The sequence below is a fragment of the Acartia tonsa genome, chromosome 8 (assembly GCF_053477335.1).
Source record: "Acartia tonsa isolate MP-2025a chromosome 8, ASM5347733v1, whole genome shotgun sequence".
NCBI lineage: Eukaryota > Metazoa > Arthropoda > Copepoda > Calanoida > Acartiidae > Acartia > Acartia tonsa.
The window spans coordinates 19,582,048-19,597,694 of NC_137267.1; the positions used below are offsets into that span (position 1 = coordinate 19,582,048).

At 31.8% G+C, this 15,647-nt stretch overlaps 1 protein-coding gene across 2 annotated transcripts in view; it reads right to left on the minus strand.

Annotated features, from left to right (window-relative positions):
- Positions 1 to 15,647, minus strand: part of LOC145325448 (uncharacterized) — a 143,326-nt gene that overhangs the window by 123,060 nt on the left and 4,619 nt on the right. The window contains exon 1 of one of the 2 annotated variants that reach the window (XM_080168428.1): positions 1,227 to 1,469. The exons of the other annotated variant lie outside the window; for it this stretch is intronic. Coding sequence (XP_080024554.1) covers positions 1,227 to 1,233 — 7 coding nt within the window. The 5' untranslated portion in view covers positions 1,234 to 1,469. Of the gene's footprint in view, positions 1 to 1,226; positions 1,470 to 15,647 lie in introns of those variants that run through there. 2 annotated transcript variants of the gene reach the window in all.

The following is a 15,647-nucleotide window of genomic DNA, read 5'->3' on the forward strand; positions in this document are numbered from 1 at the left end:
ATGACACTTTCCGCTGTCCCCTGTATTTGTATAATTGTATGAACGCTTAAACTAGAACAAGAGCAACTGTGAATTTTTAAACTCACTTTTTTGATGTCATCATTTTTCTTCCCATATTGAGAAATTGTCCTACAACTGGAAAAATCAATCTTATGTTCATTGTTTATCTGTCAATCCATTTATCAATCTGTATGTCCATAGTCTTTCATTTTATTTTCCTATTTAGGTGTCCATCTTGAATATATGTATCTCTAATATAATGTACAATATATATCTAACTTTTGGTCTATCTACTCATCTTTCTGTCATTTATCTATCAATCTGTGAATTTTATTAAATTTTCTCGTATTCATTCGAATCCGGTGGATAGGAACCGGTTCTCATCCATACGAAAAAACTATGTCTAGCATCGTATTATATCCAGCTTTATACGAATATTTATATCCACGGAAAGCCGTTTATAATACGATGCGAGAAATAACTATTATTGTTTCACAAGGACGTAAATCTTTTTTTGCTTGGGAAAAAGTGAGAGGTTTTCTAGGTTTTAGGAAATATTGTTATTTTTGAAAATTTTAAGGAAGGTGATATGAGGTCTTTCAAAGTCTGAGGGGGGTTAATTTAATGTATTTTTTTATACATTTTAAAAGGGTAAAATGAGGTCGTTCAAAGGTTTTAACTACTAAAGTATTTTTAGGCAAGTAATCCAACCCCCCCCCCCCCCTCCCCTTTAATATATCTTATTTCATATATCTTGAAAATATGTCTTTTATTTCAAATTATTTCAAAAAATCTTTTGAAAAGGTAAATTCTTTTAATTGTACTTTTAAGTGTTAATAGATACACAAATTATTTACCATGTGAAAATTCTTATAGAAAATACCTAAATTTTCCTAAATTAAAAACATAAAAATAAAAACAGCAATGATGTGATGTTAAATGTTATTAAACATATTTTTAAATTTTGAAGAAAGTAAATGTCAATTAAATTAGTAAAACATTGCTCAATATATTTAAGTAAGGTAATAAATTTCATGAAACCTACTATAAAATTTTTTAATAAACATCAAAAACTTTAGAATATATTATGCAATTTTTAATTGATGCAAATAGGTAAATTTTAAGGTGTTAAATAAGAAAACAGTAAAATATTTTAAATGATAAATATTAAAATAAATAAAAATTTGGATTATTACAAATATTTAAAATTATTGTTTTTTACTTACCAGTCATAAGGAAGACACATCACAATAACTTTTTATCAAAAACTTTTCTAGAAAAATAACCAATTTTTATTATAGGCAAATAAATGCCAAATATTTAATCACATTATCTTGTAAATCACTAAAATTTGTTATTAATTGAACACTTTTATAGTTTAAGAATCACAGATTTTTGTAAAATTTCACTGAAAATTTTTTTCAAAAATATTTCCCCGATTTTTTTGTGATTTGTAAAGGAAGTCTTTTCTTGACTGAATTGGTTAAAAGAAAATTGATGTTAAGATCCGATTGAACATGTTAAAAGACCGGTGAAGATGAGAGGGGAGGCGGGGGGAGGCTAGACATACAAAATTGCATGGAAAAGGGGAGATTTGAAATGACACTGATATGGGGTAGGACTATTTAGGGAGGTGGGATGGGGGGTATAGTAAGAAGCATATGGAATGTCGGAATGAATTAAACGGGTGTAAAGAGAAATATAAGGGAGACGGGCTAGGTGTGAGTTTAAAAGCCGGGTGAATACATATATGTAGAATATATATATGCTTTACTAAACATGAAGCATCTAATATATGCATCGGAGTCAATTCTTTTATACATATTTTGTCTCTCGGATCCAAACTAATTTTTAAATTGATATTTTGCTTGGAAATTTATTTTGCTAGAGTAGATGAATACATGATTATCTGTGTGTCTGAAGGAAACGATGTTTGATCTTATATCTCTAAAAACCACTGAACCGATTGTTTTGCCGAAATGCTTTATTAATATAGGAAAATTTGGGGAAAAACTCAAGAGATCTAAAGGGATAAGACAATGGCCGATAAATTGATGTACATCCCCAATGATGATGCACAAAATTACCCCTACTGTAGATTACAATTAGTCGTTAAAACGTTTGGATACTTAACTAAATGAACCAACAATCAAAGTTCAATAAAAATTATCCCAAGGTTGTTAACCCAACGAATAAGAAAACGTTATAATAAGACCAGTGTAATGAAAAGACCAATCTTCCCTCGCTCCAAAAAATCACCCGCCTCTCAAATATTTTTTTCAATCGCCCTTCTACCTAATAATTTTCCTAATTCATATGATTTAACTACAATTAATAGTAAATTTCTTGTAAATAATTTCAGAATATACATCCTTGCCCCTTATATATTCTTGATATTAATTATTGCACTTTCCAGTTTTAATTGCCGGTTGATAAAAAGATAATTTTTTTACGTGATCAGAATTACATTCATCTGTTTTATATAGAGTTTATATAAAAATGTCTAAAAATGATCTTAAATTAGTAAAATTAGTTTAGTTGCAACTACTCTACACCTATAGAATAACTTATTCTTACAGAGTGTATCTATACTGTATGTATAGGTTACCAAAAGCGAGAAAAAGCAACACAGATAGATTTATTGTCTATTATTTGTTCTAGAAAATTTCATATAACTTGACTTATTGTCGGTTCTTTATTCCTTAAACTGTTAATATTTGGTGGATTGTTATTGCTGCGTTGTTTAAATACATTTGCTTTTATAAATGTGTGTTTTTTTATCTTTTATGATTCACAAACTTTTGGCTACTTTAAATTTTGCAGATTTAAATGAACAGACCGCCCATTTATTTAGCAAGTTAGTAATAAACAACTTCGGCGTTTTCCTGTTACAAAATTTTTTATCAATTTGAAAATTTGAGTACCCCCCCCCCCCCCCCCCCCCCCCCCCCCCCCCCCCCCCGACAGTCTGGATAGTCTGCGGGAGGAGGAAAAGATTTGGACACAGGAAAAAGGCAAGCTTCAATTAATTCAATAACGTGCTGTGTGGGGAAGCCGAGCGAAGCGAGGCTTCTCCACAGCACGTTATTGAATTAAATTGAAGCTTGCCTTTTTCCTGTGTCCACAACTTGATGTCGGGGTACTCTAATTTTCTAAATTTCAAAACTATTTTAGGTTAGGTTAGGTTAGGTTATAGGCTAGGGAGCCGAGCGCTGCGGCCACGGATGTTCGTTGTCTGGGGTACTTTAATTTTCTAAATTTCAAAAAACTATTTTAGGTTAGGTTAGGTTAGGTTATAGGCTAGGGAGCCGAGCGCTGCGGCCACGGATGTTCGTTGTCTGGGGTACTTTAATTTTCTAAATTTCAAAAAACTATTTTAGGTTAGGTTAGGTTAGGTTATAGGCTAGGGAGCCGAGCGCTGCGGCCACGGATGTTCGTTGTCTGGGGTACTTTAATTTTCTAAATTTCAAAAAACTATTTTAGGTTAGGTTAGGTTAGGTTATAGGCTAGGGAGCCGAGCGCTGCGGCCACAGATGTTCGTTGTCGGCTATTTCTTTTAAATATTGCTACGCAACCCACAAATAAAATTGTTCTTGCTAAAAAAACGCGGACACGTAGCGGACATGGAGTGCTCGCATGATGTGAGGGAGAACATTAAGGGGGTGGGGAAAAGGGGGTTGTTGGTCAGATGGGAGGGGAAAGGGGTAATCAATACAGTAAGAATTCTGCTATAAATAGACTGAGAGCTTGTAGCCGTTTGTTAGTCGACTACAATATGCCTTGTAGTGAGGGACTGCGATCCTAAACTGGTTGGCATGGTTGACTAAGGAGCCTGAGGCAAGGCAAGGCAAGGCTCGTGTCTCGCCTTATATACCCTCCCTCCCTTCCTCCTGTCCAACCTAATAATAGTTTACTTAAATTATTATTTTGTTGTCGGGGGGGGGGGGGGGGGGGGGGGGGCTACTCAAATTTTCGAAATCGCTAAAAATAATACTAAGAGGAATCTACCACAACTTCAAGTACATGTATATAATGCAAAGTAGCAGGATGGTTGAGTGTCTGTTTGTTTTCTGGCATTGAAAAAAAAGACAAAATAAAACTAGTCTTAAGAATACTATGGGCAACGCTAATGCTCTGTAAAACAGAAATCAGCTTGCTATGCCCCTAAAATCTAGTGGCTACGAATTCAAAAGGGGAGAGAAAAATAGCTACCATACCACGACTATAAATAAAATAGACTAAAGCCACATGACTTAAGTGAACTGGTGAAGCCAAAACCCAATCGGTTCAGTATTTATTGAGATCTTAATCTTCAGACCAAAAAGCCTTACTACTTAAGAGAGAGAGAGCTAGAGAGAGAGAGGGAGAGAAAGAAAGAGAAAGAGAGAGAGAGAGAGAGAGAGAGAGGAGAGAGAGAGAGAGAGAGAGAGAGAAAGAAAGAGAAAGAGGGAGAGAGAGAGAGAGGGGGGGGGAGAAATAGTAAAAATAAGCATTTTAAAGGGAATATACAGAAATACAGCAAACATTTATAGAGTAGCTTTGCTACTATTAATAACCTGCTATTTACAAAACATTGCAAAAAAGATACTTAATATCAATACATATAACTAAAAGTACATATAGAATTACATTTAAATAAGTATTTCTAGTTCAGATGAGAAATTTAATGGGTTTTGGGCACATGATTAGTTAGATTTATATGTTCTTTTATTACATACACATGGAGGAAACATTTTAAGAGGAGAAATTTTAAATTTGAATAATAGTAAAGAGTAGAATAGTGTTCAAATCCTCAGCATAGAGAAAATAGTTGAATAGTGGTTACAAAATGAATTTTCTAGTATGGCTCCGAAACCGACTAATATTCGCTGGATTAGAACCGGTACTAATCCACACTGAAAAATAATGTATCGTACAGACAATTTTCTGCAAATAAAATAAAAATCATAATATTAACAAAACTGGAGTTAATATTATAAATTTTAGTTCTACTATTCGCGGAAAGCTGTCTCTAACTCGATGCGATAAATTGATATTTTCTTGAATATAGAACAAAGGATAAAATATGATAATTGTAGTTACCTTGCAACCTTAGAATACTACACTTTACTTCCTTAATCTGTAACTGTAACCATAATTAAAAAGATTTAAAGCAGAACCCTAAAGAGTAATTGTTTAGAATACGATTAAAGCGTAACGACACAATTCGATTTGCAAGTTTATAGTAACAGAATGTTAGTTTGTATGTCTGTGCTTAGCAAAGGACCTCGCTAGACTCTGAACTTATATGGTTCTCCTTTACAGTAAAGCTTCTTAAAGGTCCAAAGAAGGTTACCTTCTCCCTTCCAGGAAGAATTGTCCTAAGAAAAAAATACCTTCCCCCACAAAAATTTTGTATGGCTATTTTTCAAGATTTAAAAGGGGAGGATCGACACCCCTATTCTCTTCCCCTAGAGGCCCCTAGGGGTGTATCCGCTAGTATAAATAAATCTGTTATTACTTAATGAATCTAGGATACTAAGGAAAATACCTGAAATATTTCAAATTAAATATACATTTATTTTATACTATTTGCAATGTATAGTATGCTGCATTAGACATCTTTTAGACGTTTATTTTTTTATCGAGAAACGTAGCTTCTTTTTTAGTCACCTTTGCCTGTCTTTAACACGTTGTGTATAGTACTTTTTTTTTAAAGTATGACTATTTATCCAGCTCTTTGAAGAAATAAACTAACATTCAACAAACCCATTATAAATTATCATATAGTAATAGCATTCAGAGTTCCCCTTCTATCTATATATCCTTCTTGTGTCTTATGTCTTGAATCTAGGATTGCAGAACAGTTGACCAAAATTTAGTTCAGACAGAATATGTTTAGATTTTAATTAATTTCAAATATAAACATACTTTAAAGCAATAAGAATAACACCATCCATGAGTAACGAAGCAAAAAAAAATGGATTGACATACAGAAATCAATAAAAAATAAGCTGCTATGAATATTATATTATCAAGTATGAACCTTAATGATAAGAATAAGAAAAAAACAGAGGTATAAAAGCAGCGTAATTCCCATTTCCAAAATGGCGGACTGGTATCATAGAGTAGCTTCGCTTCTTAAAATAAAAAGCACCATATAAACGTGATCTGATAGAATAAATAAACGAGCAAACACCTTTCTGCTTTGTATCATAGACATACATGTTTGAAAAAGTGTATAAAACTTGCAAAAATGTAAATTCAAAAATTCTCAGGACCACTTTGTCTAATTAACAGGAAACTAAACCAATCAAACAATAACAAGATTAGATTTGTCCAAAAGAAGCGCAGCATCTTTATTTCTTTTTATGCAAAATAACTCTAACAATATTGCAGAATATTTACATATTGTACATTTTTAAACTCATTTTTTGAAAAGGTTTGTCATAAATTGACTATCGCTTAAACATTAAATTTTTGCATATTTTATGAAACTGTTACTTTATTACAATTTATTGTATTTTCACTGCCAAAGTAATGTTGCTACTTTCATATTGATACCTATTAAAACGGTTATGTGAGTTTTTGGTGGTCGACAAAAGTATTTGAAATGTTAAAGTAGCTGCGCTACTTTATGCTTCCAATAAATATGGTTGATTGATCATAAATTTTGCTCCATCATAATCTCAATTATAACCTGCTACACATTATAATAATCAATAATTACTACAGAATATTCATGGATATAATGGATAGGATATTGGCTAATTAATATTATAATATCAGTTAATATTATTATCAATTATAACCTGCTATACATCAATAAATACTAATAACTATTCTTGTATAAAAATTATAACTGTTTCTTTTATTTATAAAAATAGTTGTGCGGGAGGGAAAATTAGACTGCAAATTACAATATTACCCAAAGTAAAAAAAAATATTCAATCTCTTAGCTTTAAAACCTTGTGAACCCCTACAGAATTTTGATTGGTTGGCACCAACCTATAAGTGTTCAAACTTTAAACTAATTATTTTAATCTACAACAGGCTAAATAAAGTTTGGGATGTGCATCCATTTTCCAACCGTTGTCTTATCCCTTAAGATCCCTGTTAAAATGGTTGTCCTCCCATAAAATGTTGCAGTCATATCTAGCTTGTCTTAATGATTACAGATTTAAAACATTTTTTTATCAAGAAATTTTGCACAGTAATGGGAATTCATGGTAAATCAGGGAGGAAGGGGGCATCATGGACTTTTAATTACACTGGTACCCAAAGTTTTATAATCACAATATCTTATTTGTTGACACAACAACTTTGGGAACTTTTAATTGGTTTGTAAAAGACTGCAAGAAAAGACTGCAAGTGTTCAAACTTCGCAACCATTTATCTTAATCTAAAGGAATGTAATTTTAGGGATTGTGTATATCATATATCAATGTTCTGTGGCATATCCCTGAAAATCCCTGGCGGCAAATACAGAGAAAATAATTATCACTGTGTTATAGACAAGAAATTAGTGTTTTAGACTATCAGATAGACAGATAGAAAGAGAGTTAGACTGTCAGAAAGACAGATAGAAAGAGAGTTAGACTATCAGATAGACAGATTAATAGAGAGTTAGACTATCAGATAGACAGATAGAAAGAGAGTTAGACTATCAGATAGACAGATTGAAAGAGAGTTAGACTATCAGATAGACAGATAGAAAGAGAGTTAGACTATCAGAAAGACAGATAGAAAGAGAGTTAGACTATCAGATAGACAGATAGAAAGAGAGTTAGACTATCAGATAGACAGATAGAAAGAGAGTTAGACTATCAGATAAACAGATAGAAAGAGAGTTAGACTTTCAGATAGACAGATAGAAAGAGAGTTAGACTATCAGATAGACAGATTGATAGAGAGTTAGACTATCAGATAGACAGATAGAAAGAGAGTTAGACTATCAGATAGACAGATAGAAAGAGAGTTAGACTATCAGATAGACAGATAGAAAGAGAGTTAGACTATCAGATAGACAGATAGAAAGAAAGTTAGACTGAAAGAGATAGAAGTCAGGGATCTAAAGGGATAAGACAATGATCGATAAATTGATGTATATCCTAAATGATGATATACAAAATTACCTCTTCTGTAGATTAGTGGTTAAAACGTCGGGACACTCAACTTAACAACCCAACCAATCAAAATCAATAAAAGTCCCTAAAGTTGTTTAGTCAACGAATAAGAAAACGTTATTGTAAAAATGTGGGGACTAGTGTAATAAACAGCCCAATGTCCCCTACCTCCCTGAAAAGAAGTAGTTAGATTTATTATGGTTGCAATGAAAATATCTTTTTTTTATTGAAGAAAAAAATATATACAATCTATATTACTTAAGATCTCGAAAATCACTAAACGGCAAGGGATACTAAGCTTTATATACATATAATCATTGCATCGCTCCTATATTAATAACTAGTGGCGATCCTAGCATCTAGATGCTTTGTATTCGAAGGAGTAAGGGAAGTAGGAAAATAGCCGAAAACTATCCAGGGACATACAAGAAGCTTTCATAAAATCAGTTTAGTAGTCATCGAAATCTTAATCTAAAGACAAAAAAACCCTTACTACTTTATAAAGTAGGATGTGTAAATAAGTCCAAAAAGGCACTAACATCCCAAACTACTTCAGTCAACTAACTCTTTGATTTCACGACCTTTGTCTGAAAGTCCTGACTGTTCATAGTAATAAAATTTACCTGTTTTGGACTAAGGCATTCCTCGTATTGCCATCTTTTAATGTCTTTAGTTATGATGCGGTTATGGGAGATATCTATTTCATCACCTCCCGAACGACTAATAATACACTACTGCAATCACGGGTTTGATAACTGTCTTACAGTTTACTGTTGTATAAAAAAGTGGTATATTGTAATCTCTGCGTTACTTAAAAACATTATTATTGTCCTTGTTTAAATATAAATATTATCAAAAGTTTGAATGCAAAATAATCAATGATGACAAATGAGTAATAAAATTGTCAATACAATCACATTTTGTATTAAAATATATAATTTTAAAAGACTAGTAGGCTACGCCCCTAGAGGTGGCTTCAATGCAAAACATTATCTTTTAGATAGAGTATCTTTTTTTCCATGGGCGATTTCTTTTTGTTAGGGTGAATGTACACTCCCTCAAAATAGTTCTGAACCTCCCCTCGACATTCAAGAAATTTTACTGTAAATGAAAACCATATCGGTGCAGCGGTTAGCTTCAGACAGACAGGCAATATACTTACATATGAACAGACTGACTTCCTGTTACATCAAGTAAATGACAGTAAAAACCCGAATAATCGCCACATTGTTAATAATAAATAAAAGGTAAGAGATATTAAGAAAAAACAATTTAGCAAAGCATTAAGCATAGTTTCTTAGAAATCTAGCAAAAATTAGGGGTCAGACGCGTCGCTTTGCCAGTTTTTCATTTGATTTTTTATCAAATATGCCATTCATTTGACAGTGGGGGCTTTGAAATAAAAACTAATGTACGAAGTGGATAATCTCATTTAGTGAGGGTGAAATTGGACGGTTGATTACACTTTTACCCAAAGTGTTATAGCCGCGTTATCTCATTTGTAGGCCCAAAAACATTGTAACTTTGTTGTTTTCTGTTTAATTTGCTACAAACTAAACATTTTGATCTACAAATAGAATAATTTTGTTTAACATCATTGGGGGCGTATTTCGATTGATCTACCATTGTCTTATCCCTTACGTTCCCTGAAATTGTGTTGATTATTCCAAATGCCTTACTGTTTGATTTGTATGGTCTTATGCTAGTCTGCTGTGCTTTATGACTGTTTATGTGAAGATTTTATCATAATAGTTGTAATACAAAAGTGACAAATATGTATATTGTTAAAATAAATATAACAAAAATACATTACAAGCTTTTAAAGATCCACCAATGCTTTAATTTCAGAGGTAGATTATAAAAAAATTAGGGTCACTTCATCGCTACATCACCAAAATTATTTTGGTGTAAAATCCTCCAAAATTATATAAAAATCCACAACAAATAAATTAAATCATAGAAGGGTTATTTGCACAAGATTTTATTTATTTTTTTGTAGATTTTTTATGTGATTTTGCGATCCTATTTTTTTTTGTAAGAATCTACCTCAGGTCTTTTGTTTTTAAAAACTGCATAGCATGTGAGGTAAGATAACTTTTAATATACCATAGACATATCAACCTTTTTATTGCACAGCATTTGTCATTAGACATTTTAATTCTATAATATGACACGTAGTGGGGCATACTTTAACTGGAAACCAACACAAACGCCAGCTGGATCGCTACACTTCACGCCAAAGCTGAAGGTTTTTAGTATCCCCACTTTTATCATGTGTTTGTTGAAGCAGTTAGGCCGGACATAAGTGCACTGGCTGCACGGAGGGAGGGGACAGTTGAATGTAAATGATATTGGTACCCAAAGTTTTATAACCACGTTGGCTCAAAAATATTTAGTACTATTAATTAAATTTTAATTGGTTGGTGGCCTTTTAGAAATGTTCAAACTTTTAAACCATTAATTTTATCAGATAGAAATGATATTGTTTTCATCGTGAGGGATGTGCATACATTTTTTTTATCTTATCCCTTAAACTCCCTGACTGGGTGTATGTGTGTGTATGTCTGCATATTGTTTACAAAACATGAAGAAAACAAATTTTGCACACACGCACATTTCTCATCAAAAATTGATCCAGTTTTTTTAATGAAAAATTGATAAGGCTTAATTACACTTGTTAATAAGGACAATTTTGTCAATAAGAAGAGCAGCAATAACATGACAGCAAGAAGGGAAGGGACATCATGCAGTTTATTACACTAGTCCCCAATGTCTTATAAACGATTTCTCATCATTTGGCTTGACAAACTTGGAACTTTTCTTAAATTTTGGTTGTTAAATTTAGTGAAGTGTCCAACTACTAATTGTAATCTACAGAAGGGGTAACTTTGAGTATCCTCATTCGGTATGTACATCAATTTTTATCCCTAGATAATAGTAAACATAGTTATTGTAATAGTAAAAATAGTATAGAAGTAAATATTATTTTTGTAAGTGTCTAATACATACGGACAGACATACATATCCTTATTATAGAGAAGCTGCGTTACAAAAGATTAGATGTGTTAACATGTACAAAACATTATGCTTTATAGGAAATTTTACAGAACATAATAATTAATCACATGTAATTATTTGGTAGCTGCGCCCCTTGTTTCTATGAATAACAGAAGCATAAATTACCCTCTTTAAAAAATTTAAAAAAAAACCTGCATAAAAACCTTATGCATTAAACATTGAGGTTATATCAAGGATCTTAGGGGATTGGAGAATGGACAATAGATAAGTGAATGACCCCAATAACGTTGCAAAAATTTTGCAAACCACTTAATATCTAGGTAATAAAAGTTTATAAGACAACTAATGGGAGCACGTGTTTATAAATCTTTGGGTACCAGTGTTAATTTTATTCAATGTTCCCTCCCTCCTAAGGTTGTTAGCAGAATGATTGGGATTGAATAAATTTAAGATGAGTAACACAAGAATATTACATAACAGAATTATATAATAGTAATTATAGACATCCTTCCGTCCGCGGATATTAAAATGAAGAACTATAAGATTAAAACCTAACAATAGGATATCAAGCGGATATTAGTTAATTTCGAAGACGAACCCCAAACTGTCCCAGTTTTGAGCAAGACGATTCCTGTGACGTCATATAAAAAGGGTAGGGGGGAAAAATCTCTTCCCTTTTCTCTTATCTCTTTTGAAGAGATTTTCTTCCCCCCTTCCCTTTTTCTTTCCCGAAATGTATATGACGTAACTGGAATCGTCTTGCTCAAAACTGGGACAGTTTGGGGTTTGTTGATTTCGAAGCTATATCGGAAAGAAATTAAATTTTCTGATTGTTGTATGCATGTTTCTAAATTGAATGGTGTTTACAATTCTATTTTTGTGCATGCATGATTATCAGGCTTGTTCATTATTTCACCAATGCAATGATAAGGTAATGGATGATAAATTGATGTACATCCCAATGATGAACAAAAACAGTGCACTTCTGTAGATTGAAATTGTTGTTTGAAAAGTTGGAACAATAATAAATAATTCAAGATTTAATAAAGTTTCCCAAGTTTTTAAAGCCAGCAAATGAGTGAATGTGTTGTTTACAAATCTTTTGATAATAGATGCCTTTTCTCATAAAGACGTATACAATTAAATAATCAAACTATTGAACAGGTCTAATGGATATTATAGCATCAAAACATGAGTTCATTTTTGCCTGCATAAAAATATAAAAAAAAAAGATTTGCAGGACAGATTTGCAAAAAACAAGTTCAAATTCCGCAATGTGATATTTTTGCAATGTCAATTTCATGGAAAGTCGTTAAGATTGATATCGGTTGAGCCGGGGACCGAAAAAGCAAAGCATTTCTACATTTTTATTTATGTCCGACAATATGTTTTCAAATATGGCCATGTGTCTACTACTAGATTGCTTAACAATCTATAAAGACTGCTTTAAAAATTAATATTTAAAAAAATCGCAATAAATCCTTATATAATCGAAACAGAATGTCTCTGTAACGAAGGATCTCATTAACCGCTGAACCGATATGGTGGTTTTCCTTTACAATGTGCCTTTTGTAGTCCCAGATAAGATTTTAATTGTTTTGAGAAGTGGTACTTCTACCCTCATCAAGTGATCCCCCCTAGGAGAAACATCCTACCTCCCCCCCTTTCCTAATATTTTTAAATTTTATTTTTCCTTTTAAAAACTTAAATTGGAATCCCTCCACACCTCCTTATTTCCCTCAAGTGACCCTAGAGGCCTCGCAGCAGCTAGCATTTCATATATTTATAACATAGTAACTTGCTCCATGTAATGACAATATATCTTCGTGTTCATGGATATTGTAATGCTTGTTTTTATCAGAGTTTATTTACTGTGTAATAATGGCAGTTCAAGTACTACAACAAATTTTATTACTCATTATGTCTGTGATTACAAATGTATGTAGGTATGATTTGACTTTAAAAACTCTTTAAAAACTAACTTTATGAAACATTATCTTTATTTATTTGTATTTACCCGTATTTCATAGTTTAAATTTTTTTTTGTTAATAAAAGATTTACTTATTTACTAAGTATATTTGCGATAACTTTTATTTAATAGATTCTTCCAATTTTTAACATTTACAAAAGGGCCTGCTTTATTGCTTCAAGGTCCATGACAGATCTATATAGGAAATAAATGTCTATAAATGAGCTCAAATTTTCCAAGGAATAATCGTTTAAAACTCATAGTGCTCCCATAATCAATAATAAACTCTCATTGCCCAGAACGATAAGACCCATTATTTACTTTATTAAAGATAAATTCATTTTTTTCATTTCATGTTGCTATTTATATTTTGTTGATTATTTATGATTATTTAATTTATAATCATAAAAAAGAAAATCAAAATTTATAATATAGTAAATTTAAGAAAACTCTGTTTTAAAAGAATTATATTGTGGCGACACTTCATGTGTGTTCAAATATTGAAACTAAAATTTTAATCATATTAACCCTTTGATGATGGTAAACTAAAAAAAAATATGATTGAAGAAATCTTAAAATCATTTAAATTATTAAATATTCACTACTTTCTTTTAGATAGTAATGGCGGGGGCGGAAAATTGATTTATTGAGAAATAGATATATACTTATAGAACACTAGCCAATAGCGAGAGAGTTATATCGAGCCAACTCTAGTCAATCATATAAAACCAAACTTTTCAAAATTATAATTTAGTTAGATGTGTGGATCCACTAAGATCCAATAAACGGCTATACTATTACTGATCCTATGAATGGATTTAGAAAATTCGTAAATTGTCGTCAATTTTGGTTGCTAACATGGTCATCATTTATTGGTCAGTTCGTTCATCTAGTAGAAGGTGAGGGGATGAAGTAAAGAGGATGGATGGAGGGTACTTTATTAGATACTTGATAATCTGGTGCAAGATCCAAGTTATAATAAATTCTTTATCGAATGTGTTTCATTATTCGGGTCCATCACACATCAAAATAAAGTAAAATTAGCCTTCAATTTTTCAAATGAATCGATATGACAAATAATTTGTGTAAGTTTGGTTGATAACAAAAAAAAAGAAGGTATAACAGTTTTTTTTCTCCGGATGCAATATCTCTATCCTTAAATATTGGCACTGACTCACCCATCAATATTTGACAATCTCTTTGGCATATAAACAATAGTATAATATATGATAACTGTCCAAATTTTGATGTACAGTAATATGGGACTTGAAGCCATTTTGATGACAAATTTCTTGCAAATTTTTCTAAAATTTGATTTTTGAAATGTTTGAATGTTTGCATAGCAAAGACTTGATTGACCATTCATGAAAATGAATAAGGTTATACTCGGGGATACAAAGGGATAAGACAATGACCGATAAATTGTTGTACATCCCCAAAAATAAACATAACTATACCCCTTCTTTAGATTACAATTTATTGTTGAAACGTTTGGACATTCAACTTAATGAACCAACCAACCAAAATCTAATAAAACTCCCAAAAGTTGTTGAGCCATGAAGTGAGAAAAAAATCATTATAAAACTTTGGGGACTAGTGGAATAAACACTCCAATGACTCCTCCCTCCATGGGTTATACTCGTGTGCTTTTTCTTCTACACATAGATCACATTATTAGAACAGCGTTAAATTATAATAACATCATAATCTACCCTGTCTTTTTTCTTTACTCTAATCACCAAACCCCCCGTGATCTTAAAGGATTGTGGACGATAAATTGATTTACAATAATACAACCCCAATTATTATAATCAAAATCACACCTTCTGAACATTAAAATTATTAATTAAAAAGTTTTAAGACTTCTAGTTTGAACCAACCAATTGAGATTCAATTAAAGTACCCAAAATGTTAAGCCAACCAATAAGATAAGCGGCTATAAAACTTTGGGTGCAAATATAATTTACAGTCCTATGGCCTCTCCCTCACTGTAATATACCCTATTTAACTTCCTCTTTGTTGTCATTATTAAAAGCCAGCTCTCTCAATAAATTTCTAATATGTTTTTTTGCGATGTAAAATTTAATGGTACGGTTTATAACATGTGGATGGGAAAGGACTGCAAAGCTTGTCTTTATTAAGAAAATAAGATATTCTTAAGTTTTCAGGAACCCTTTAACACACTTTAACTGCTGAAAGACTGCCACAAGTAGAATTAATACCCCAAATTTGAAGCCTTCAGCTTCAATAACAAAAAAGTTCTAGGCATTTCAAAATTACATTTTATCTACCTTGAAAATTTTAAAAGATTCCCATTGCTTAAAAAAGAAATAACGATACTAAATTACTTTACCTAGACGCAAAATTATAACCTTATTTTTGTCAGAAACTTAGATTGCCGGTAACAGATTACCTTTTTTCAATAAAAACACCACTTTTCATAGTCAAAATCTCTGAAAAAAATTGGTTTAATATGCGTTTGTAAGCGTAAAATCATAGCGGAAACACATGAAACAAAAATAAGCTCAGCTGTGATTGGTCGTTGAGCTGATTC